The sequence below is a fragment of the Mustela nivalis genome, assembly GCF_964662115.1.
Source record: "Mustela nivalis genome assembly, chromosome: X".
NCBI classification, from domain to species: Eukaryota; Metazoa; Chordata; class Mammalia; order Carnivora; family Mustelidae; genus Mustela; species Mustela nivalis.
The window spans coordinates 113,745,927-113,771,407 of NC_139040.1; the positions used below are offsets into that span (position 1 = coordinate 113,745,927).

At 39.5% G+C, this 25,481-nt stretch overlaps 1 protein-coding gene across 3 annotated transcripts in view; it reads right to left on the reverse strand.

Moving 5' to 3' along the window:
- The window catches only part of POLA1 (DNA polymerase alpha 1, catalytic subunit), a 307,687-nt gene that overhangs the window by 267,891 nt on the left and 14,315 nt on the right, over positions 1-25,481 (reverse strand). For all 3 annotated transcript variants that reach the window (XM_082718245.1, XM_082718243.1, XM_082718244.1), the window contains 13 exons: positions 23,803-23,918; positions 23,275-23,337; positions 22,077-22,169; positions 21,560-21,647; positions 21,070-21,271; positions 20,803-20,981; positions 15,042-15,154; positions 14,172-14,288; positions 12,890-12,964; positions 11,859-11,997; positions 10,641-10,795; positions 4,879-4,963; positions 1,212-1,273 (listed from right to left, as the gene is read on the reverse strand). In XM_082718245.1, coding sequence (XP_082574371.1) covers positions 1,212-1,273; positions 4,879-4,963; positions 10,641-10,795; positions 11,859-11,997; positions 12,890-12,964; positions 14,172-14,288; positions 15,042-15,154; positions 20,803-20,981; positions 21,070-21,271; positions 21,560-21,647; positions 22,077-22,169; positions 23,275-23,337; positions 23,803-23,838 — 1,407 coding nt within the window. In that variant the 5' untranslated portion in view covers positions 23,839-23,918. The remainder of the gene's footprint in view (positions 1-1,211; positions 1,274-4,878; positions 4,964-10,640; positions 10,796-11,858; positions 11,998-12,889; positions 12,965-14,171; positions 14,289-15,041; positions 15,155-20,802; positions 20,982-21,069; positions 21,272-21,559; positions 21,648-22,076; positions 22,170-23,274; positions 23,338-23,802; positions 23,919-25,481) is intronic.

A 25,481-nucleotide genomic window follows, 5' to 3' on the forward strand; every position in this document is an offset into this window, starting at 1 on the left:
CAGACATGTCCCCCCACAGGGACACACTTGTGTATCTGGACGCATATGAACAAGCATATGAATCCAAGTACCTGTCAAAAACTCACTTACTTTCCTGTATAATCCCTGGTAGACTTTACTGTTTACGTATTTGCCACACAAAGAAATCCCAAAGATTGTATAAACTAATCTCCAAGAGTGGTGTAAGAACCCATAAATAAGAAACTAGACTGAAAACAAACATACATTTAAGAATTATAGGTGTCTTCAGTAAAAATAAAACCTATCTTCACACAAAAGGCTTCCATTTGGATTACTGAATATAAATCAGGTATTCAAAAGATCCACTCTTATTAAGACACTCTTAAAATGGAAGTTGATAGCTATGTGTTTTCTACAACTAACTTGGCTACAAATATCAGTTAGACTCTAAATGAATTTTCCTAGATCATTTTACTTGGATAGGTAATTCAGAGCACTTCACAAATAACAGCCTGATCCAACAGTACCCCCCAGACTGCTGGACTTCTCCAGCCAACTTAAATAAGTGGAGCCTGACATAGTTGCTAAAATTTTGCCAAGTGAGGATATTAAAAAAAGAAAAACAACTCACAAATTTATGAACACAAACATTTTACAAAAGAAACACACTCTCTAAAACAAATTCTTTACATTGAATACATTTACCTTTGTGACAGACTCACTACATTACACTACTTTTTTCCCACCCCTATTTTATTAACAACCCAAGAAAACTTCATGGAGTATATTGGCAGTTGAGAGATCACTGATCAATTCTGACTAGCCGATATCAATCTTTCCAAAATGTGTCCCCTTTACTATCCACAGTATTCCCAACTTCACTTGGCTTTCTTCAAGCTGGAGGATGGGGGAAGGAGCTCTACCCAATACTTCATCAAAACAGTAATCACATGATCATGCATTTTGGAAATATTTCCACTTAAGCTCTCTGAAGGAGGATTTGAGCCTACCCATTATTTTCTCATTATTTTCAGGTGGCGAAACATTTAAACATTGTTAAATGATGTTTCTACTTTCATATTTCTAATACATTTTGAGTGGATTAAATGCCATAGTCCAATGTAGCAAGAACAGATCTAATAAATTAACACATAAAATAGCCTAGTCTACTAATCCACACCATCCTCTTTTTCTTTTCCTAAACAAATAGATGCTTCATATTTAAAAGGAATAAATGATGAGTTCCTTACCTTTTCCTTAATGTCTTCTTTGAAAGTATATGGGAAAATACAGTCCTTCGGTTTAGACACAACTATAAGAAGGCAAAAAATAAAGATTCCATCACCCTCTTAGTCCAATTTCAAGTATACACATGCTGCATGTTTCCAAATGGAAACTGTCTTAAATATAAACAAATACCCGCTACCTCTATAGAGTTAAGAGTTCCAAGTATTTCCACTGGTCATGTTGTTGGACCTCAAAAGGAAAGCCAGAACAAGCAATCCTAAAATTCATTATGGAACCACAAAAGACACCGAGTAGCCCAAATAATCTTGGTAAAGAAGAACAAAGCAAGAGACGTCATGCTCCCTGATTCCAAACTATACTCCAAAGCTGCAGTAATCAAAACAGTATGGTACTAAGATAAAAAGACACCTAGATCAATGGAACAGAACAGAGATCCAAGAAATTAATGCATGCATACATGATCAATTAATTTTTGACAAAAGAGGCATGAATATACAATGGGAAAAGGATAGTCTCTTTACTAAATGGTAAAACTAGACAGCCACAAGTAAAAGAATGAAACTGGACCACAATCTTACACCATACACAAAAACTAAAGGAAAATGCATTGGAGATGTGAATATAAAAACTCGAAACCATTAAATTCTTAGAAGAAAACAGGCAGTAAGCTGCCTGACATTGGTCTTGGTGATGATTTTTGGATTTGACACCAAATGCAAAGGCATCAAAAGCAAAAATAAGCAAGTAGGACTACATCACAATAAAAAGCTCTTGCAGAGCAAAGAAAACTATCAACAAAATGAAAAGGTGACCTAACAAAAGGGAGAAAATATTTGCAAATCATGTATGTAATAGGAGGTTAATATCCAAAATACACAAGGAACTCCTATAACTCAATAGCAATAAAACAAACAATCCAACTAAAAAATGGGCAAAGGCCTGGGGGGGGGATGGCTGAGCCTGGTGGTGGGTATTAAGGAGGGCACATATCGCATGGAGCACTGAGTGTTACAGGCAAACAGTGAATTATGGAACACTACATCAAAACTAATGATGTACTGTATGGTGACTAAAATAACATAATAAAAAAAAATGGGCAAATGCTGGGGCACCTGGCTGGCTCAGTCGGTAGAACAAGTGACTCTTGATCTCAGGGTCATGAGTTCAAACCCCATACTGGGCATGGAACCTACTTTAAAAAAAAAAGTGGGCAAAGGTTCTGAATAGACATTTTTCCAAAGAAGACATACAGATAGCCAACAGGTCCATGAAAAAGTGGTCAACATCACAATTATCAAAGAAATGCAAATCAAAACCGCACAGGGATATCATCTGACATGTGTCAGAATTGCTATTATCAAAAAGACAAGAGGAGGGGCACCTGGCTGGCTCAGTCAGTAGAACATGTGACACTTGATCTCGGGATCGCAAGTCCAAGCTCCACCTTAGGCCTAGGATGTGGAGTAAAGTGAACCCTTGTATCCTGTTAGTGGGAATGCAAACTGTGTACAGCCGCTGTGGAAAGCAGTATGGAGGTTTCTCAAAAAAAAAAAAAAAAAAAAGAAAGAAAGAAAGAAATATACGCTATGATCTAGGTATTCTACTTCTGGGTATTTGAAGAAAATGACATCACTAACTTGAAAAGATCTCTGCACCCGCATGTTCACTGCAACATTATTTACAAGAGCCAGGAAATGGAAGCAACCTAAGTCCTTGTCAATGGATGAACAGAAAAAGAAAAGTAGTATACTTATACAACAGATTATTATTTGGCCATAAAAAAGAATGAAATGTCACAAATCTTGCCCTGGATAGACCATGGATAGACCATGAAGGGCATTATAGTAAACAAAGTCAGACAAAGAAAGATAAATACTGTATGATCTCACTTATACGTGCAATCTAAAAAAACAATGACAAAATGAGGTCATAGATACCAGTAACAGACTGATGGTTCCTGGAAGTGCGATGGGATGTGAGGATAGAGGAGGGACTGGGTTAAGAGGGTCAACAGGTGCAAGCTTCAGTTATAAAAGTCATAGAGATGTAATGTACAGCACAGTGACTATAGTTAGTAATACTCTCTTGCATGTTTGCAAATTGTCATGACAGTAAATCTTAAAAGTTCTCATCGAGGGGCGCCTGGGTGGCTCAGTGGGTTAAGCCTCTGCCTTCGGCTCAGGTCATGATCTCAGGGTCCTGGGATCGAGTCCCATCGGGCTATCTGCTTAGCGGGGAGCCTGCTTCCTCCTCTCTCTCTCTGCCTACTTGTGATCTGTTTGTCAAATAAATAAATTAAAAAAAAAAGTTCTCATCAAAAGAGAAACCATTTTTCTATGATGACAGATGTTAATTAGGGTTATTGTGGTGATCATTTCATGATACACACAATAATCAAACTGTCATGCTGCACACCTGAAATTAAAATAATGTTACATGTCAATTTTACCTCAATTTTTATAAAGTTTAAAAGACTGATTAAACAAAAAAGAACAGTCATGCACAGAACCCTAAGTCCCTATAATTGTTTAAAACTACTTTCATGAAACATCTTCTACCCATCTAAGTCAGAATGGAGGATGTTTAACAGTCTTGCCCAAAGGGAATCCCCCCATCACCAAAGACTTAACCAGTGTACAATGAAGGATCTCCAAACTTCTCCAAGTTAGAAAGATAAAGATGACCAGTTTCCTTCACTGTAAATTAACCACCACTCAAAACAGCTGTTCACACGGTGACATACACAGAGCAGGTGAATAAATGCATGTTGAGATGAGCTCACAACTGCTCTCTTCCACATATTTTCCAGAGTATTCTCACCATTTTTTTGTTCTATGTATTCCACCCCACTTAAAGAGTGAAACTTCGCAATACTACTAATACATGATATTCACTTCTCTACTTGTTTTCCTAGTCCTCCTTTCCCAATACCCCAATACCCACAAAATCAGACAGGAGATGCTGCCCCCATCTAACTTGGTTCTAGGCTAGAAAAGATTTCAGGAAATATAATAGATCAATAGTATTATGCCCTTTTCTTTAAAAAAAAAAAGTTATTTAGCTGACTAAGGTCTCCACATGAAATAGGTCAGAACGCTCTTTGGAAACTGACTCATGGCATGCAGGTTCCTGTGTAACATTTTTCAAAACTGACTCATGGCATGCAGGTTCCTGTGTAACATTTTTCACCAAATGAATTTTACACAGAGCAAACTCAGATCTAATTTGATATACTGTAACTCCTCCTAAATAGGCAGACATTCATTTATGCCTGGACATACTGTCTCACCACACAGAAAACTTGGTCAGGCTTCTATGACAGACTTTTAGAAAGACATCATAAAAAGGAAATAGTGATAGCGTAATTCTGACCCAGGAAAAAAACTAGAATATTCCAATAAAATAACCACTGGAACAGAAAAAAAAAATGTCAAACTGCCTCTCAACTTCTGCTCCGTAAACAAAATAAACCAGATGAATAGGATCCACAAATCCAATAAAACTCAGTGTCCACAGCTAACAAAAAAATGAAAAAGAAAACTTCTTTAACAATATGTAATAACTACTCTTAAAAATATCAAAAGAAAAAGTTACTGATCAAATAGCTGGAGAAAAAGGAAGAAAAATTAAAATCAAGCCATTAGAAGACCAGCTAAAAAATATACATACCACAGAAATATGACTGGAAGGGAGGCTGTGGGGGTGCTTTATCCAATGCAAAGCTGTGATGGACCAAAGCTGCCACAGCAATAATCTGCAGATAAAGGAGGGAAAAAGATCACTTATCAAATGCCTACTATGCATTCTGCATTTTCATCAAAACTACCAAGAATATTAAAAGATAAACATTTTCATCCATATGAATATTTTAACTTTTTATTATGAAAGTATTTACACAAACAAAAAACAAAGAAAATAAAAGGTGAAAATAGAAGTTCTGACCCGGAACCAGAACCCAGGACTCTTGACTCCCAGCCAGGGATCTCAAAAGAAATAGGCAAGTGATGTTTAAAGACTCAAACCTTTTAAAAAAAAAAAAAGCTATAGATATGCATGACCAATAATCTGGAGGATGCCAACCACAGATGAAGCTGGGGAAGAGGAATTGTGTGTATTCTTCATTTTCTTTTTTTGAAATCTGTACTTTCTGGGGCGCCTGGCTGCCTCAGTCAACAGAGCATGTGGATCAAGATCTTAAGAGTTGAGATGGGTGTAGAAACTACAACAACAACAATTGGTACTTCCTAAATTGTGTGTGAACGGCAAGTACTGCTGCTGTGATTAGAAACAGTACAGGTATAGGAGAAACTCAAGAAAAAAGCAGAAAATCAAATCACATCTATAATAAAATCCTAGCTTTTTAATAAAATACACTGAGAAAGAAGACAGAAAAGAAATATACAAAAATGTTGATAGTAGTCATCTCTGAAGGTTGGGGTTATTAGGAGACTTTTCTGTCTAAAATTTTATATGTTCATATCCAGATTTCAATGTTTTATATCAGCCTGTTCATCGAAGAGCCTAAGTGGTCTCCCTGTTTCTGTGCTGATACTAACAATAGCTTCCCCTGGCACTGTGTTGGAGAAAGCTTGCTGCCCCTGGGGAGAAAAAAGAAACCATTTCTCTGTGCCTAGTTAACTCCTACTCAACCACCAATACTCAAGGTCCATCCTACTTCTTCAGAAACGACTTTTGGAGTGGACACTGAGGTGTGTCACCCAGAAGTCCTCTTCAGGAAAAGGACCTTCATTTTCCCAACTACGAAGAGAGCTAGAGGCTGACACAGAGGAATCTCTTGGAAGCTGCCTGGGGGGCAACTACACCCACTGTCTAGTTAGTGCCTCAGAAGGGAGAAGGGCTGTTAACTGGTAACAATCGCCCAAACCACTTATCTGAATTCAGAGCAATTCTGAAGGTCGTCGCTATGCCTGAGCTCCCTAGGACTGGCTGACACCTTGGCTGTAACCGCAACGCAGTTTTCACCCACCGACAGGCCGGCTGCCTTCACTTTTCCATAGGGGCTGACCCTCAGAGCATCCCAAGAAGTTTCCCTAACCAGTGACACTTCTCCGGCCTCCCATCCTAGGGCATCTTCCTTTATTAGATGTTATCCAGAGCACATGTATCCTTTGTAAGCTTTATATCTATTTCTGCTATTAGGCTAATATCTGTCTCCTTCTCTGTCTTTTGAGTCACAAGCATGCCATCACACTAGCACATGGCTTAGAAACATTTGTCAACAACTTTATTAACCAAGTAATCTAAATCCTTAGGAAGCCGTCTAATTTACTTAGGGCTGCAGGATGCCTCTTGTATTCATTCATTCGTTCACTCTCTCACTCAACATTTACAAAGAGAAAAAACAGCAAAATCAACTCTCATATACCCATCATCTACCTTCAGTTATCAACTCATCAATATCCCTATACACTTCCTGGCTCCATCCAGATTATTTGAAGCAAAATCCAGACCTACCACTTTACCCACAAATATTCCAGAATGTATCTATCTGTAAAATAAAGTTTCTCAACCTCAGCACTAGGACATTTTTGACCAAATAACTCTTTGTTACAGGGGCTGTTCTGTTCACTTGACAGGTTTAGCAGCATCCCTTACTGCCAATAGCACTGCCTTCCACCTCCAAGTCGTGCCAACCAAAAATGTCTCCAGACATGGCTAAGTGTCCTCTAAAGGGCAAAATCTCACCCCAATGAGAATCACTACTTTAAAAGATAGTAAGTTTCTAAAATGTAACACAAGCACAGCTAATACAATTAACAGTAATTCCTTAAGATCACTAAATACCCAGGTAGGATTCAAATTTTCACGTATTCCAACAATCCCAATTTTATTTATTGAGTAAGTCCAGACTTTGCAAATGGTTGATAGGTAGAACTACAGGCACAACCCCTCTCAACCTATTATTTCCCTGCAACTCGTTTGTTGAAGAAACTGGGTCATTCATCCTATAGAGTGCCCCACAGTATTGATTTTGCTGCTTGTATTCCAATAACACTTATATTTTTTTAAAGATTTTATCTATTTATTTGACAGACAGAAATCACAAGTAGGCAGAGAAGCAGGCAGAGATAGAGGAGGAAGCAGGCTCCCCGCTGAGCAGAGAGCCCGATGTGGGGCTCGATCCCAGGACCCTGAGATCATGACCCAAGCTAAGGCAGAGGCTTTAACCCACTGAGCCACCCCGGTACCCCAACACTTATATTTAACACTTTCCTGTTTCTGTACTGCCAGTGAATTCACATTTAGATCTAAAGGCCTGATCAAATCACATTCAGGTTTTTGGCACGAATATGTTACAGGTGCTACTTAGTCATTACTTCTATCAGCACAGGCACATCATGTCTGGTTAGCTCAATTTCCGTTCTATTAGCAATCACTGGTTGCTTGATCCACTATTTCATTAGGGATTGCAAAGTGGCAATATTCAGTTTTTCCTTCATCATTTCTTGGATGGAAACCTTCTATGCAAAGAAACTTCCCTTGATTGATTATTTGGTTACCTGAGGTACAAATGACTTCAAAAAGATCAAGAGAAATGCTAGAGTCAATCCCTTTATTTACCAGTTTTCAAACCAATGAGCTGGTTCCCTAGCTGCTTTCACAGTTGACCGATGCAGGGTTGTTAGTGCTTAGACCATCAGTGCAGACTCATATGTTGCAATCTACTATTCCTACCCTTATCCATACTCAAATTGTCCCATCTTTGGCCACTAGGAAACTCTCCAAGCTGACTCCTGGGCCCTTCTGACACATCTTCAGTAGAAATTAATATTGTCCTTGCTTTCTAGTATAACTAGGTATTTCAGGCTTATCTTGGACATCCTCTGTCCTGAATCAGCCATTTCTCCATGAACCCCTACTTCCTTTATTATGAAACGGTACTGAGAAACCTCACTCTGGGGGCTAGAAGATGGGTACTTTTTTTTAACTAATTAAACCTTTTCCAAACACGTAACTGTTAACTATGTCCATCTACTATATTAACTATTACTAAAAGATCCAATCACATAGTAAAAAAATTTAGAGTAAAAACAATGCCAAAAAGGCTGCTGTTAAAAAACATCCCCTTCGGAACACCTGGATTGCTCAGTGGGTTGGGCCTCTGCCTTCAGCTCAAGTCGTGATCTCAGGATCCTGGGATGGAGTCCCGCATTGGGCTCTCTGCTCGGCAGGGAGCCTGGTTCCTCCTCACTTTCTCTCTGCCTGACTCTGCCTACTTGTGATCTTTCTTTGACAAATAAATTTTTTTTAAAAATCCCCTTCAATGTCAAAAGGATTTAGAAGTGAACAATAAAATGTCCCCACTGACCAAAGAAATATTTAAGCATCAAAAGTTACAGTAATAGGGGCGCCTGGGTGGCTCAGTGGGTTAAGCCGCTGCCTTTGGCTCAGGTCATGATCTCAGAGTCCTGGGATCGAGCCCCACATCGGGCTCTCTGCTCAGCAGGGAGCCTGCTTCCTCCTCTCTCTCTGCCTGCCTCTGCCTGCTTGTGATCTCCATCTGTCCAATAAATAAATAAAATCTTTGAAAAAAAAGTTACAGTAATAATGATGGCAATGAACTGAAACATGATGAGTAAATATAAAACCTCTGAGTTCAGAATATTCCATAAAAAAGGAAATAAAATATAAGTAACAACAAAAATAAACAAAAAAATTACTGGTCAACACTGCATGCAATGTAGGCCCCCAACTTCCTACTCAGAAAATTGGCAATGGAAGACAAAGAAGTACACATTGACCTCATCATCCCTCATCTGTATGATCTACTGCAGCATAACCAAATAGTGCTGGTTAATGAAGAAAAGTTAATTTTATAGAAAAATTTAACTAACAAATGCTCTAATATTTAACATGTTTAACTAATAAACATGGAAAGGATGACAGAATTAAAAATCTGTTTTACAAGTCCTAATGAATTAACTAATTCAGGTAAAAAATGAAGGGGGAGTTATTAGACCAGTAGCTCTCAAATGTGAACAATTTTGGTCTCCACCCCAAGAGGACACTTGGAAATGTGTGGAGGCTTTTTGGTTGTCACAAATAGGGGAGAGGGGTGCTACTTGGCATTGGGCAGAGGCCAGCATTACGGCTAAACACCCCACAATGCCCAGGACAGCCCTCACAACAATGAATAATTCAGCCCAAAACATTAGTAGTGCAAAGTTTAAAAAACCCTCCTATAGATGCAAACTTGAACCCACTAATCAATCATAGCCCCAGATATTATATACCTGCTGATATATAAGGGAGTATGAAATACATCATACCACCTATAGAGTATACTGACGGCAAAAAGTCAAAACTGAATCTAATCAATTGTTTAGCGTCAACTAGGAAGGGCCAGCACATTTGTCATGTAAAGAGCCAAATACTAAGTATTTTAGGCTCTCAGGTCACATGGCCTAAGTCATGACTATTAACTCTACAGCAACTGCAGATAATATGTAAACAAATGGACACAATGCCTTTCAATTAAACTTTATTTACAAAAACAGATGGAAAGGCTGGATTTGGCCACAGGCCATATTGTGCCAACACCTGGTATAGAGGAAGAAGTCCAGTGACATAAGGAAGCAAACACAGAAAATGGGACATTCTATGAGACAACAATGATTCTTAAATAAGTCAATGTCAGTGGAAAAAGGGTTCGAGGGCGCTGCTCCCATTTAAGAGAGATTCAAGAGACAAAAAAATCTTATATGAAACCTGATTCAAGTAAACCAACTGGTAAAACATTTCTGAGCCAGTAATATTGTAATAATTCATATGGTGACAAATGGTAACTAGACCTATCATGTGATCATTCTGTAAAGCATAAGAACATAAAATCACTATGTGGTATACCTGAAACTAAGAGATGTCAAATATAATTCAATAAAGAAAGATATTTTTGATAAACAGAATCACGTGAATATGGACTGAGTATTTTAGATGGTATCAAGGTATCACTGGTATAGTTAGTAAATGCAATAATTGTTATCTATAAGAAAGAGTACATGGTTTGAGAGATGCATACCAAAGAATACAATGGTAAATTACACATCTGACCTTAGCTTTTAAAATACTTCAACAGGAAAAGCAAGAGAGGGGGAAACAAGTGTGACAAAATCTTCCTAACTGCTAAATATGAGTAAAAGGATATAGGACTTAATTATATTATTCCAAGTCCACTTAAAGTTCACCAAAATAAAAAATTCAAAAAACAAAAAATAAGTGCAGCAATTTAAATCTTTAAAGAAAAACTACAACATCCAACAAATTCAATTCATTCTCCATAATGGAGTTTGGTAGTGCATTAGTATTCTTTCTCCTCCAGAAAGAACAATTACCCCTTGTAGAATAGTTGCAAACTCCAAGCTAGCACCGAATCTAAAGCACAGATACACACATCTGCCCTATTTTTTTACCTCATTTTGATGTGTCTTTGCATTCTGCATCGTCTTCATGCTGAAAGACATGACCACGAGTGGAGGAGGACCAACATCTTTAATCACATTCACCAGGTCTGGTTTCAGAGCCATTGCCTCAACTTTACACCAACTGACTGGCTGATTCAAGAGCTCTAAGAGAGAATAGATACAACAGATCAATAGCCATTTGCTGAAAAAGAACAACTACTATAATTAAGACATCTGTGATTAACTGAGATAGTCATGAACCCCATATTCTAATAAGAATGTCTTATTACAGGGCGCCTGGGTGGCTCAGTGGGTTAAAGCCTCTGCCTTCGGCTCAGGTCATGATCCCAGGGTCCTGGGATCCAGCCCCGCATTGGGCTCTCTGCTCTGCAGGGTGCCTGCTTCCCCGCCCCCTCTCTGCCTGTCTCTCTACCTACTTGTGATCTCTGTCAAATAAATAAAAGGATTTTATTTATTAAAATCAGCAAGCTCCCTGCTGAGCAGAGCCCGATGCGGGGCTCGATCCCAGGACCCTGGGATCATGACCTGAGCCGAAGGCAGAGGCTTTAACCCACTGAGCCACCCAGGCGCCCCAAAATGAATGTCTTATTACAACATCTAACTAAAAATAAACCCAGTTACTGGGTTGTATGCAAAACCATGTGTGTGTGCATGCATATGTATGTATACACATATATTCAACTTCCTGGGAAAAAAGGTCCACAGCTTTCCTCTGATTTTCTCAAGAACCCAGGACCCCAAATAGGTTCAAAAAACAAAAATACCCTGGAGGAATCATAAAACATTTTTAAAAGATTCAAGAAGCCAAAACAGGATATCACAGATGTAAATACAGAAAACAGGAGGTAAATAACCAAAGAGCACTAGCTGCCTCCAGCAGTGATGCCTCCCCTCCTTCCGAGGCCAGCAGTCCACTACATACAGGAGGTGGGCATCACCAGCCAGAAGTACAGGCCAACAGCAGCACAAAGAGGGATGCATGCCAACGACCACCTGGGTTCACAAAGGCCTCCCTCCCACTGAAATGCCAGGCACCACAGCGATCAAATGCCTCCAAACATATTCCCTATAGTCACTCAAAGAATACCTTGAGGAAAACAACATAAAAAAGGAAGTAGATGCACTGAAATACAGAAACCAATTCCTTCACTACTAAAAATTGCCTCTATCAGCAATCTGGCTTTCTGAACGTAAATATTCCCTTACGTGGATTTTTCACTTCGAGCCAACAAGGTCCTCTGATCTTTCTGTTCATCAAGAACAATTCCAAGCTGGATGTGTTGGTCCCAAATACATGAGAAAAAGTTTCTCCTTTCAAATCCTGAGGAAGCTGTGGCATTTCAGCCTGAAAAAGGCAAAGAAGAAGAAAAAAAAGCCCTTTTGTTTAAAACTATTACTTCACATCTTCCAAAGTCTATATTTGAAATAAACAAAGGCCTCTTTACGAACCACCAGAAGAAACCCCTTTGATATATATGAAATGTAATTTGCAACAAATGAAATCCAAAACAATTCACAGTAGGACACAAAAACAATTCACAATGACAAAATAATGCATCTTGATGGCATCCATTAGAAGAAAAATAGGCCAAGAAGCTCCCCCAAAAGAGGATTTCTGTCCAGAGCTGTACATGCCTTACAGATAAAGAATAGCCAAATAAGTACCACTCCATTAGAAGAATAAAAGCAAGAGTGGAACTCATTTAAAATGCTTCTATGGTACTTTTCATCACCACTGTCAGAAACATTTCTTAAAAGTTTCCCTTTTCCAACACTGTGAGATCAGAACTCTATAACAAAGGTAAAAAGAGGTTAAGGCCCAGTTAATTAACATCCCACAGCAATGACCCTGCCTATCAGTGGAACAAGAGCAGCACTACAGAGATGCTACAGATGTTCCTCTCTCACCTTTCTGCTGCTCAGAAGGGACCCTTCAACAGACTAATGATATTCAACTCCATCATGTGGCATTCATTCCACTTGACAAGCAAGCAGTTGTGCGGTTTCAACTTATTTATTTAAAGATGCACACTTGAAAGCCAAGAAAGGCAGTACAACCAGTATTCTATATATTCAAATTAATTTTACCCAGTTTAATTATTCATTACTGTAAGTCCACCTGAATGAACCGTGAGTTTGAGGATCCCTGTTGATACTCCTAATTGAAAGCCAGCTGAAATTTCAAAAATAGAGAAATGTCATGCTCAACCAAAACCCAGTAATTTTCTTTAACTTACCGAGTATCTAACTTCCAAGTACTCAGATTTTTCTGGAACATCAGGTATCTCAAAAGCATAGTTCTTTTCCACTGGCTGGGTAAGTAGATATTTAGAAATCATTAGGACAAAAACTTTTTGCAAATTAAAATGACAAGCATTACATGCACATGTCCTTGAATCTAGTATCTTTATGGAACACAAAGGTAAAGAAAGCCAAATGGGCACTCTTTCCCCTTTTCCACTGGGACTAAAACACCCAATGACAAGATGCTAAAAAGACTTCTCCTGGACACTACAGAACTTAGGAATATTTGCATTCAAGCAGGGCAATAAAAGATTAAAGATTTTTATAATGTTAATGTATTCAATAACTTGCTATTCTTTGATATTAACCAACACCAACTTGCTAGAAGAATTAATATTAGCATTAAAATTATAGCTCCTATTTACTGAGTGCTTACTAAATGCCAAGGACTGTTCTAATCACCTAGTAAGAATTTGGGGGCTTACTCTTCCAACAACTCTTGAAATAGGGTTCCATTTCTAAGTGAACAAACAAGCCCAGAGAACTCACTCATCTCTTATCCAAAGTCACATACTACAAAGTCATATGGCTAGGACTTAAAGCACAAGCAGTGTGGTCTCAGCACCTATGCTCTTCACCGTTATACTACACTACTTCTAGAACTTGACAGAACTGATCCATCAGCCATAATTCAAAGCTCAAATAGTTAAGATGATTAACCTTATCTTCAGCAACTCAATTCTCCCTTTGCTGCAATCACTGTTAAAAGTATGCTGAGTTACAAGCCCCTACGATGATGGCCAAAGGTGTCATTTATCACACTAAAATCAAGACCGATCAATATGTAACACACAAATAAAAGATTTTTATCCTATCAGAAATAGCATCACAGTCCCCAATTTTTAAATATAAAACCTTAACCCTCCGACCAAAACAACCTGCCAATAACTAATAAAAACAAAATCAGAAGAGTTTCTTCTCCATTTCAGAAAGAACACAAGATATGCTACAAGGATTGGAAACAATTACTTTGCTATGTGTTACCTTTCTATTCAAACTCAAGAAAATTACTGTCTAAGTAGTTTAAAGAGAAAGAAAGTATTTTTTATAAATCTTACATACTAATTTTATATGGCTATCTATGAAATTTCCATCCAATGGATTATAGTCACAAAAAAGACATTTTGCACAAAGATATACAAGAACTATTTTATAAGTCAGGAAATGAACAAACAACTAATAAACAGTGGGAAAAAACTATCACCAAATACAAACCTTGGACTTGAACTTCATGATTTTGTATTTTGCTGCTATTTTCTCATCAAATTCATCATAAACATCCTTCATTGTGACTGGAGTTTCTGTTTCTTTTCCTGTACTTCGATCAATTTTCTGCTCTCCCAGAGAGGAGAGGAGAGGGAGAAAAAGTATCTGTACATGAGATCTTTTTAACAACAAGAAACCCAAGTCCAATTCAATTTTCACCTTCAGCCATTACAACATTTAAAAGAACAGTCTTCTAGATAGAGGAGTTCAAAGATAGCAGCAGACCCCAAAAATGGACTAAAACCAGGGCCCAAATCTTCCCAGTGTCATCATAAGAGCACATCAGATAAGGACAGACTCTAAAAAATGGGACAGCAGAGTTGTAAATTCTGACCAAGAAGCTTCAGATTCACAGTTCAGCTGAGATCTCAGGGGAGAGGCTGGGTTTGGGAGGGGAGTGTGGATGGGAAGCCCCAATTTAAAAAGGAGGAGCAAATGGGCCTGAGCCAGTTCAACGGCCGTGGAGGGACTGGTACTGCTGCCTGCAGAGCAGAAGCAGGACAACGCACCCAAATGCCGTCACGTTTCTGAGCCATACACTCCCAACCATGATTACTAGGAAAATGAAGGGTGGGGGAAAAGATACTATTATATTCTAAAACTCACACTTTGACATTCTAACGAGTCAAAAAACCCATGGTTTTACTCCATTCTCTATTTTTCCAACCTCTAAAGGAACTGCTGACAACCAGTGGTTCCAAGACAGCCAGCAAGAAAGCAGCACCAAGGCTGTGGAGAAGTCACAGCCTCACTGAAGAAGAGGGCTGGTGGCAGAACATACAAGGTACTGGGAATTAGAGGCTAATCACTAATGATCACCATTTCTCGGGGAAGGAAGTAAAGTGTTCGCTCGATGTTTTTCACCATGACACAACAGCTCACATGGGTTTTGGCGGATTCAATCCAAACTTTGCCAAACAGGAAAACCACACCTAAAAGAGTAAGGGAAAACCATGAGAGAAGAAACATTTCAATTATATCATATTAAAGGGGCAATATAAAGGCTCACTGAATGTGTCCACACATTTAGAAATCATTAAAACAAAAACTTTTTGCAAATTAAAATGACAAGCATTACATGCACATGTCCCTGAATCTAGTATCTTGCCTTTATGACACATTTTTTTACAGTAAATTTGTATCTGCTCCCCACTCCACAAGCATAGTTCACTTACTCAGTACTTAAACCATGTGACAATACCACACTAGTAAAACCTGTTAACCACTGAGAATACAGGGGATAGAATGATTCTCTAACTTGGTGTGAACATTTTCCCTAGAATTAGAGACATCATATGTAAATGCAGACTAACCTCACTTACTAGGAAGACATCCCAAGTCCAAGTAGACATACTTGGGGAACTACTAAGACACCCCAGGTTAGTGCAGAAACCCCTGGGGGAATTGCAAAGACATCCCCCAGGTCAGTGTAAACATAACTCAGAAATTACAGAGCTACCCAAGGTCAGTATAGGGAAAAAAATTCCCCAGAACTGGGACTTTCCAGATTAAGAGAAACAAAAAAAAAGCAAACTATTCGCCAACAAATCTCCTATTTAAACCTCTTATAAAGTGTGAGAATACTAAATCACTTTTTAGCACTTGTACTCCCCAATAAAAATTAACATTCATGTATAACAGTAACTCTGTATGGTACATCAATATTTTTCTACATGTAAAACTGCATTTGGGGAAAAACATAAGAGATCTCATATACCTTATTCCACGTAATGATAAACACCTCATAATACAGTTCAACTATTATCTCCTATTTTACCCTTTCTACCTCATAGACAACTAAAAAATCTGGATAGGTAGTGCTCCTCTCGTTCCTTGCTCTTCAATTTCTGTGTAACAAATGTTCTAGTAACCAAACCAGCAGACATGTCCCTTTTGAGATTCTTATGTAATATATACCACAAAGTAAAAACAAGCCTTTCTAGATAGATATCAAATCACTGTTCCTGATAACTGGACATCAAGAAAGGACTCCAGAAATTTGATAGTCAACCTAAGAGATGGCCACTGTGCAAAATCCAGAGCTCTGAGCATAATTAGACAGCAGTAATCAACATAGCCACTCAACACAGCCACTTGTCTGAGACACTAAGAAAATTCTGGCACATGCAAAGGCTACTGTTCACAAGGCCAATTACTCCAGTTTCACAAGATAGCTCATCAGTGCTTCCTTTTGTCACTCGTTCTAGTAGAAATAAGACCATCTAAAAATTTTCATTTCTGCAGATGATTAAAATTCTTAAAAGAGTTGTGTGATTATCAGCTGGGGTGGGGGAAAGAAGGGGAGAGGGAAGGGAGGACTGTGGGGAACGATTAAAAAAGAAAAAAAAATCACAGGAGCTCAGAAAATTAAAAGTCATCCTCACAACAGTTAGAGACGAAAAAACAAAATTCCATGCAAAGAAAAATAAAGACCCTAATATTGGATTCACAGATTCAAATAGCTCATTTTACAGTCAAACTAATATCACACTTCATGCACACATTTGACACTGTTTATGCCTCATTTGCCACAAAAAGATCATGGTAAACAAAGATTACATTTCCCCCAAAGTTACTAGCTGAAACCAGGTGCAGTCAGGATTATTCAACCTTGAAAAAGTCATAATGAAGACAGGATATCTTCCCATATGCAAAGAGTAAGATTCTTTTCATAATTATGGAGCATTCAGCAACAACTGACTGACTTAGAATCTGTAAGAAAGTGAGACACAATAACAGGGTCTTTGGGAGTACTTCGTTTTTATTAGCAGCATTGATTTCACCAAGGCTCAGTGATCATTACCTGCTATCATGATGAAACTGTTCAACCCCCTAAGATTAAAGGACTTTTTTTTTTTTTTAAACAAGCCATCCTTTTTAACCCGTTGGCATCAATCACAGAGGACACAGCTTAAGAAGCACTGCAGAATGGCACAGTGGACTGAGGGTGAGAAGCCCAGAGCTCTGCCACTAACAGCTGCCCACTTTATCTTTTGGAGCCTTAGCTTCCTCCTCTGCAACTAGACCAGAATGTCTGAGGATTATTCCAGCACTAGAAATTTCCTTTTACCATTGCATTTGGAAGACAGGCCAATAACAGACTACTACCTCTTTCAAATGCAAAATATTTCCCAATAGTGGTTGGAAAGGCCTATCCTCGACTCTGGTAGTAACCGGAATTCAGTAAGGACACATACCATAAACTGGCTGCTTTCCTAATACAGCTGTGCTTCAATGCCTCAATCTTAACCTCCAACACCAATTACTACAGCCAAGCACTAGCCTTTAGAAATTTCTGTGATGCCAGAATTGTTCTGTTATCTGTGCCATCCACAGATATGGTAGCTACTAGCCACATGTGGCTATTAAAGCATTCAGAATGTGGCTACTGGCTGAGAAACTGATTTTGAAATTTTATTTCATTTTATTTTCTTAAAGATTTTATTTACTTATTTGACAGACAGAGATCACAAGTAGGCAGAGAGGCAGGCGGGGTGGGGGGGGAGCAGGCTCCCTGCTGAGTGGAGAGCCCGATGCGGGGCTACATCCCAGGACCCTGAGATCATGATCTAAGCCAAAGGCAGAGGCTTAACCCACTGAGCCACCCAGGCACCCCAAATTTTATTTCATTTTAATTTAAATCTAAATTTAAAGAGCTACATGTAGACATATATGGTACCACAGTGGATGGTGCAGCACTAGACCCTGTCCTGCAAAACAATGTTTTTGTTTTTGTTTTTAAGTAAGAGTATCAACCGGTAAACAAAAGGTAGAAAAAATAAACTCATTTTTACACAGGACAGAAAGAAGACTGTTGTTTCTTAAGGTTCTAATCCTTGGCAATTGACACTGTGCATTCTGATGCTTTGTACATGGATTAACGTGGAGGGGGTGCAACATTCATCTCTGTTACCTATTCTTGCCCCACAGCCCTGTAAGGCTTTACGAGGTAATTTCAACAAAAGCAGTGAATGCACGTCTGGTGCTCTGACATCTTTCATGTGCATCATGCACAGGACTGTCAATCACTGTATGGTTTATTTCAATGAACATCTATTAAATCCCTACTATGTGCGTGGCACTGTACTAGAAGCTGAAAAAAAAAAGAAAGGTCCCAGCCATCCAGGAGTTAAATAAAAGGGTTTGGGACAAGAAAAATTCAGAATCAGATCTTTATAAAATAATGTAACAAACACTATGATGGGAAAGGGTATGATGGGGTACCAGGGAAAGGGCCCTTAGGCCAGTCTGGAGGATTAGGAAAACTTCCCAGACATGACACACCTGGGCTGAGCCAAACACAAGGAGTAAAGGAACACAGTATCAAAAACAACAGGTACAGGGAACTATCTCTAGAACACAAAAGTCATACACAGCAGGTATCAGAAGCCTTGCTAAGGAACTTGGACTGTACCCGTAAAACTCCACACAGGAGTTTTCTTTTTTTCTTTTTCTTTTTTTTTTTTTTAAACAAGGAAATGATGTGATCAGTGCTACCCATCTGAATAATCCCTCTGGCTGCAATGGAGGGGATGACAGCTAAAAGATCCTTTAGGAAGCTGGTGCAATGGTTTCAGTAGGCAAGAAGGAATCAGAGGCAATTACAGAGAGAAGACAGCTTGTCTACTTTCGGAGGGGAAGACTAACAAGACTTGGTGAGGAAAGTGAAGGAAAGAGGCAGTCAAGGCTTACTCCCAATTTTCAGTTTTGAGGGAACTATTAGCCAGGACAGGGAATCAAATCCAGCATGGCGCAAATCCAGCAAAGGGATTAGCATTGGGAAGGGCAGGCCCACCACATCACACAACTCTAGCAAGCCCCACAGTGTCATTGTGCTCCAGGAAGCCTAAAACACATGAAACGCATGTGAAAATGGTGTCCCCTTGAAGCCATACAACAGGGCAGGCCAGGGTTTCAGCAATTGATGGGAAATAATTGCTCAGCCTCATGCAATCCCACTTACCAGTCTACCTTCCACTGGTGAGTTAGCAAAGAGGTAAGCAAGGAGGTAAGAGGATCTAACCAAATTATCTTGTGACAGCTAAAGTAGATATCATGTCTAAGATGGCTTATTCTTTACCTGTGAAACTAAGACGTGGCAGTGTGCTACTCAAATAGCTGTGTACGTGTTCCTGTGCATTTGATATGCTGAAGCCTATTAATGCTTCTGCCCCCCCCCTTCACAGAGACAGTAACAACTTTCCAGTTAGTCAATGCCTGATTATCTTTAAAGTAAATCTGGTCTTCAAGTCTGATGGTTAATATACTTAACTCTTCTTACTCATTCACTTGCTATACGGATACTCTATTTTCACCAGATGCAGCCTCGAGGAAACCACTTTGAAAAATACAGTTGCATCTACCCTCATACCCAGACATGGATCTGAATAAAGGCAACTCTATTTCAGGATATGTATGGTATATTAATCCAATATACCTTGGCATGCCCAGCCCTGCGGTGAAGGGCTCAAGGACTACAAAAAGAAACTAAAGTGCCTCCTGGCTTTGAGTCAGAATTCACATTTTCAGTTCATTTGGAGGAGGATCTGGGAATCATCTGTGATTCCTCCCTCCTGTCAGCTCCCACATCAAGCCATCAACAGGTTCACATCAAAATCCACGTGAGATGCATTCACTCCTCTCCTTCTCCACAGCCACCACTAGGCCACGTAACTAGCATGCCTGCCCTGAACTGACTGATCTCCAGGGCTTCCCCCACTAGCACGGTTCCAGTCTCCACCCCCACCCAACCCCAAACACACCATTCTCCACACAAACTGGAAGGCTCTTGTTAAACTGTAAACCCAACCATATGACCACCAACCCCTCCACCAGCACTTAAAATCCCCCTCTGCTCCTATAGTAAGATCTAAATTCCTCATTATGGCTTTCAAGGTCCTTCATTACCTGCCCTTTGCCTTTGTCTCCTGCTTCATTTTCTACCAATCTTGGCCCTTGATTGACTGTGCTACAACCACAGAGGCCTCCTTTCTCTCTCCAGGCCTCTGTGCTCACTGTTTCCTCAGGCTGATACACTCTTTCCTCAGCTCAGCATGGGCTTCCAATCTCAGCCCAATGGCGCTCTCCTCAGACAGGCCTTCCTCAGCCATTCCCCGACTAAATGCCTTCACACCATTTATCAACTTACCTTAATTACTGCCCATTCCCCCCACAGCTCCCACCCCACTAGAATATAAGCTCCATTAGGACTGGGAACTTGTCCAGCTTGTTCATGCCATCTCAGTACATGGCACACAACAGGTGTCCAATGTGTCAAATAAAGAAACACATTACTGATTCCATTTAAAATAAAATGTGTAACTACAACTTTAGATACATCAAAGGCTAACTACAAGTACACATTCCAAAATCACATATAACTGGTTTACAGAAAAAAAAAGTGTTTAAGGATTATTCACACCACAACTCCTCTCAACCTGGGATGCTCGCATCCTTTACGATGAAAGAGTGGTGCTTTCTTACAACACACGTACGTGAGGACAGAGTCTTTGTCAACTATAATAACTAAACCACTTAAGGGAAAGGCACTATTCTGTATTAAAGAGGTACATATGATTACCTGGTTGATTGTACTGATCTTCATAAGCATCCAGCCAATAAAACTGAAACACTTGCTCCTCATCTGTTCCTTTTACCAGTGGGAGGTGACTGGCATCCACTTGGACTTCCTGGGCTGAGAAACTGCTGTCATCTTCCTGATCAATGTCCCAACAAGAAACATCTGGGAGAAAACTTCCCCTGCAGAAATTACATTTTGAAAACCTTTCAAAATCTAACAGAATAATTTATAGTGCTACTTGCCAGAAACGTCATAAAATGCTCTTACAAGTAGGATGTGGTCCCTTTCCCAGGATCTGCCTCATGCTTCACCCCCTCTGCTGGCTCACTCTCTTGGTGCCAAGTCTTGACAGCCACAGGCTCCACATCCACTTCCTCAGCCTCCATGGGCTCGTCAAAGTCACCGTCTTCAAACTCCATTGCTCCTGAGTCCTCCTTGTCATCTACACACAACGCTGGCACTGGCTCTCCTGTAGGCGTCATCACACATTCCCATCATGTACTGCTGCCGTGGAACACAAAGGCCTCCCCAGCACGGCGATAGCAGCCTACCCTTTCTCCCACACTGCATTTGCATTTCTCTTCCATCTCTAAACTGGATGTTTAACTTTTACTGCTGTGGATTCAAATCTGCCACAACTGAAGCTGCTATCATAATAGCTTCAAAATCATCTCCACTTCGTCTTTCATGGTGCCTCCATTTCTGACAGCAGTTTGCAACTACCCTTGTAGGTCTGCCTGACATCAGACTCACTCACCAGCAAATTCAGCACATTTAAGGGGAACTGAAGTTAATGGAGGCTCCTTTCTTAAGACAGGGGAAGCCGTTTTTCCTGAAGGAACTACCTGTAAATATTTTTAAATGTTCAGTCAGTTAGACCAGCATACCAAAAAATATGCAACCATCCTACCCTGACCAGAGAAAATGACAGTTCCCACTTATACAACAATTTTATGTATTATTAATGTAACAGCTTCCATTATTTTACTGTTACCTACATTTACAAAAAAATACTTGTTTCCAGGAAGAAAATTATTACATTTAGCACTGCTGTAATACCTATAATAAACATACTAGTTACTAAAAATTTACTATGAAAAAACCAGGCACATGCTATTCTGGAAATACATGAAACTATATAATGAAACAGGAGGCCTAATTTAAAACAAAAATCAAGAACAAATTCAAAAGCTTTTCCCTCATATAGAAAATCAACTAACTAAGTTTTAAGCAATAATATAAATCAAGATTGAAGGCATTTCCACACACTTTACCTTGGGGGTGTGCACAGAGAAAGGATTCATTGAAGCTCCAATGGATCTTTTTTTCTTTGGTATCATTACAGGTGGTGGAGTTATCTGAGGTTTCTAAAGGGAGGAATAAGACATTCCCTGCCATGCTTGGCTTTCCACAGACAGAAAAAGTACATTTCTTCCCCCATTAAGGCCCAATAAGCCAAGCATTTTTTTTTCCTTCCCTGCTCCCCCCGCAGATCTATGTTCATGTACTGTAGTTACTATAGCAACAATATCACAGACTCACGAGAAAACCAGAATAGATATTAAGTCCACATCTCACCAGTTTTTTCTTTTTACAACTTAACATACTTTCCCCTACCCTTCCAGGATATTGCATTTAAAAACTGTCAAGCTAGAGGGGCGCCTGGGTGGCTCAGTGGGTTAAAGCCTCTGCCTTCAGCTCAGGTCATGATCCCAGGACCCTGGGATCAAGGCCTGCATCAGGCTCTCTGCTCAGCGGAGAGCCTGCTTCCCTTCCTCTCTCTCTGCCTGCCTCTCTGCCTACTTGTGATCTCTGTCTGTCAAATAAATAAATAAAAATCTTTTTAAAAATAAATAAATAAATAAATAGTAAAATAAAAACTGCCAAGCTAGAGCCACACGCGTTGGTGTTAGTTGGTTTAATCAAGGGTTACTTGGAAAGAAACATCCCCCTTAATCTGTTTAGTCCTCGTGAAATAGCCCAAATGCAAATTCGCAGAGCAGCTGAGCCTGTCTGAGTTGTCTCGGGCACAGCTCACTGACTCTTGCCCTTTACTCCCTCTCTGAATTCAAGATGAGGATCTCCCAGCCGAATGTGCACACTGAGAGGTATCAGTCTATTTCGGGACCATACACTGCAGCAACTGAACACAAGCAGTGCACATTCCCAAGACTGACTCGTGTGTGCATTCGTACTATCTCAAACACATCCCCACGTAGCCCCATCGACCTAATTGCAGAACTTGTAACAGCTGGAAACTACTCACCTAACGTGGTAAGAAAGCCATTTTGGAGAGTTGTTTTGGAAAAGGCTTATTTTTCTTTGTGGGGTTTTATTTTGGGTGTATACAGTGGTATTGTCGTTGAATTTTTTTGTTTTTAATTCTAGCAATAGTCTGTTCTATAAAATTACTGAATTATTTCTTCAGCCTATGACCCCTGCATATTTGACAACTCCCAGAGAATGACTTACCTCAGTGTTCAGATCTTGTAGAATGTCACCTAGCAGATCATCCTTGGACAAATCTACCACTTTCTGGAAATTATAAAGAGAGGTAGAATGAGAAAGCCCTGCATTTCATGTTTTCACCCAGACCACGTGTCTGTGAAACGAAGAACCAAACCAGTCAGTCCTTGCCTCTTCAGTCTTGAGTGCTCATCTACTGTTCACAGATCTTAACAATCACCTGTGTACATTTAATGCCTAAACCTAGAGCTTGCTTCCTGTTTTTACCCTCATTTCATGATCCTCCTGCTAGCAAATCAATGAAACAAACACACTGTCCGTGCAGCTTTTCATTCACTTTTCTATCTCCAAGTTCCAAACAATGAGGTTCCTAAATTCACCCGGAAATCTACATCTACTTTTGTGACTAAAATCAGGAAAATACAACTGAAATAGCTGAGCTCAAATCCATTGAGCACCTATTGTCTATACAATCAAATACTAAATTTACTTCTCAAAAGAAAAGACAAAATATCAGAAAATTACAAAACTCACATCTGCAGTCTTCTTCCCAGCACTAGCAATGAACATTGACTTGATATTGTTTGGTTTTGTCACCACTGCCTTCTTTACATTCCTCCTGTCTTTGGTACGTGCTTTATCATCTTTTCCTGTTGGAATATAACTGATTTATAAACATGCACCAGGAAAAATCAATATGGGAAACTAAAAGCCAAGTCACCTGCCCTCTGTACAGGAGAATGAGAAGAAAAACATAAAGAATTCAAAATACAAAATGAGATTTTATATATGGTACACAGGAAAGAATTGTTAAAAACAACTTAATTCCAGAAAACTTAGGCTAAATGTTATTACAAAAACTGGTGACAGGGCTCCTGGCTGGCCCAGTGGAGAGTGCAACTCTCAATCTTGGGGTTGTAAGTTTGAGGCCCACGTTGGGTGTAAAGATGTTAAAAATCTTTTAAAAACTGATGAAATAGCACTGGCTACCGATAGGTGGACAGACAGGCAGACAACACACAAGTAGAAGGCTGGTGAACCCAGGCTGGGAGATACCATGGCAGCTGCTCCAAAGAAGACCTTCCCTGTACAGGCTCACCAGATGCCTCAGGTAGAACGCAGCTACTCCTGAGCTATGAGAAGGGACTGTATGACAGTTTTGCAATGGCTTGACAATAAATATTTGTACATTTAACAGAAAAAAAAACTGATGAAATACTAGTTAAATACCAGAATAAGTTATTAAGTGGGATTATTTAATGGCTATCATTAGTGTGAATAAAAATCCTGTTAAAAGCTCTGGAGGGGGTTGTGTTTTTTTTTCCCAAGAGAAATAAAATGCTCAAGCTCATCTGGAACCAAGGAATTAGTATAGCAGCCTTCATGAGATCATCTTTTTAGTACTGTCCTGAATCTGACAGGAAAACTAACTGTGAAGAAATAGGATTACCAGTCATGATAGTATAGCATCCTAATTTCCATCTTATGAGGAACAGCAACTACACACACACAATATGTTGTCACAACACTAAATGGCACAGAGACATCCACTCAGTAAAGAACAACTTGTGCCACATGTTTTCTCTTATGGCCATGTGTAAATCACCTACAAACTCTTCTAATACTGTCAGTTTTACTCTCTCTTTCAGATTCATTCCAGAGAAGTCTCTACCTCAAAAAGACCTAGAATGAATAGGTTATATAGTGTGGTAGCAGCATAAGAATACTCACACCAGATGAAATAGAAAATCAAATCCAGAAAAAACTAAATTACTTATGGAATTTAGCACATATAAAGGTGGCATCTCATATCACTGGGGAGAAGATGGACTTTTTAATAAGTAGTGTTGGCTACCCATATGTAAAGAAGTCAGTATAAACACCGAATAAATCAAAAATCAAAATTTTTAACATGAGAATATCCTAGACTTTAATAAAAAAGGCAAGTTCCGGGGTACCTGGGTGGCTCAGTCAGTGAAGCCTCTGACTCTTGCTTTCAGCTCAGGTCATGATCTCAGAGTTGTAAGATCAACCTGAGCTGGGCATGGACCCTGCTTAAGATTCTCTCTCTCTCTACCCCCCATCTCTTAAAGAAAAAAAAAAGGCAGGGTGCCTGGGTGGCTCAGTGGGTTAAGCTCAGGTCATGATCTCAGGGTCCTGGGATCAAGTCCCACACTGGGCTCTCTGCTCAGTGGGGAGCCTGCTTCCCCGCC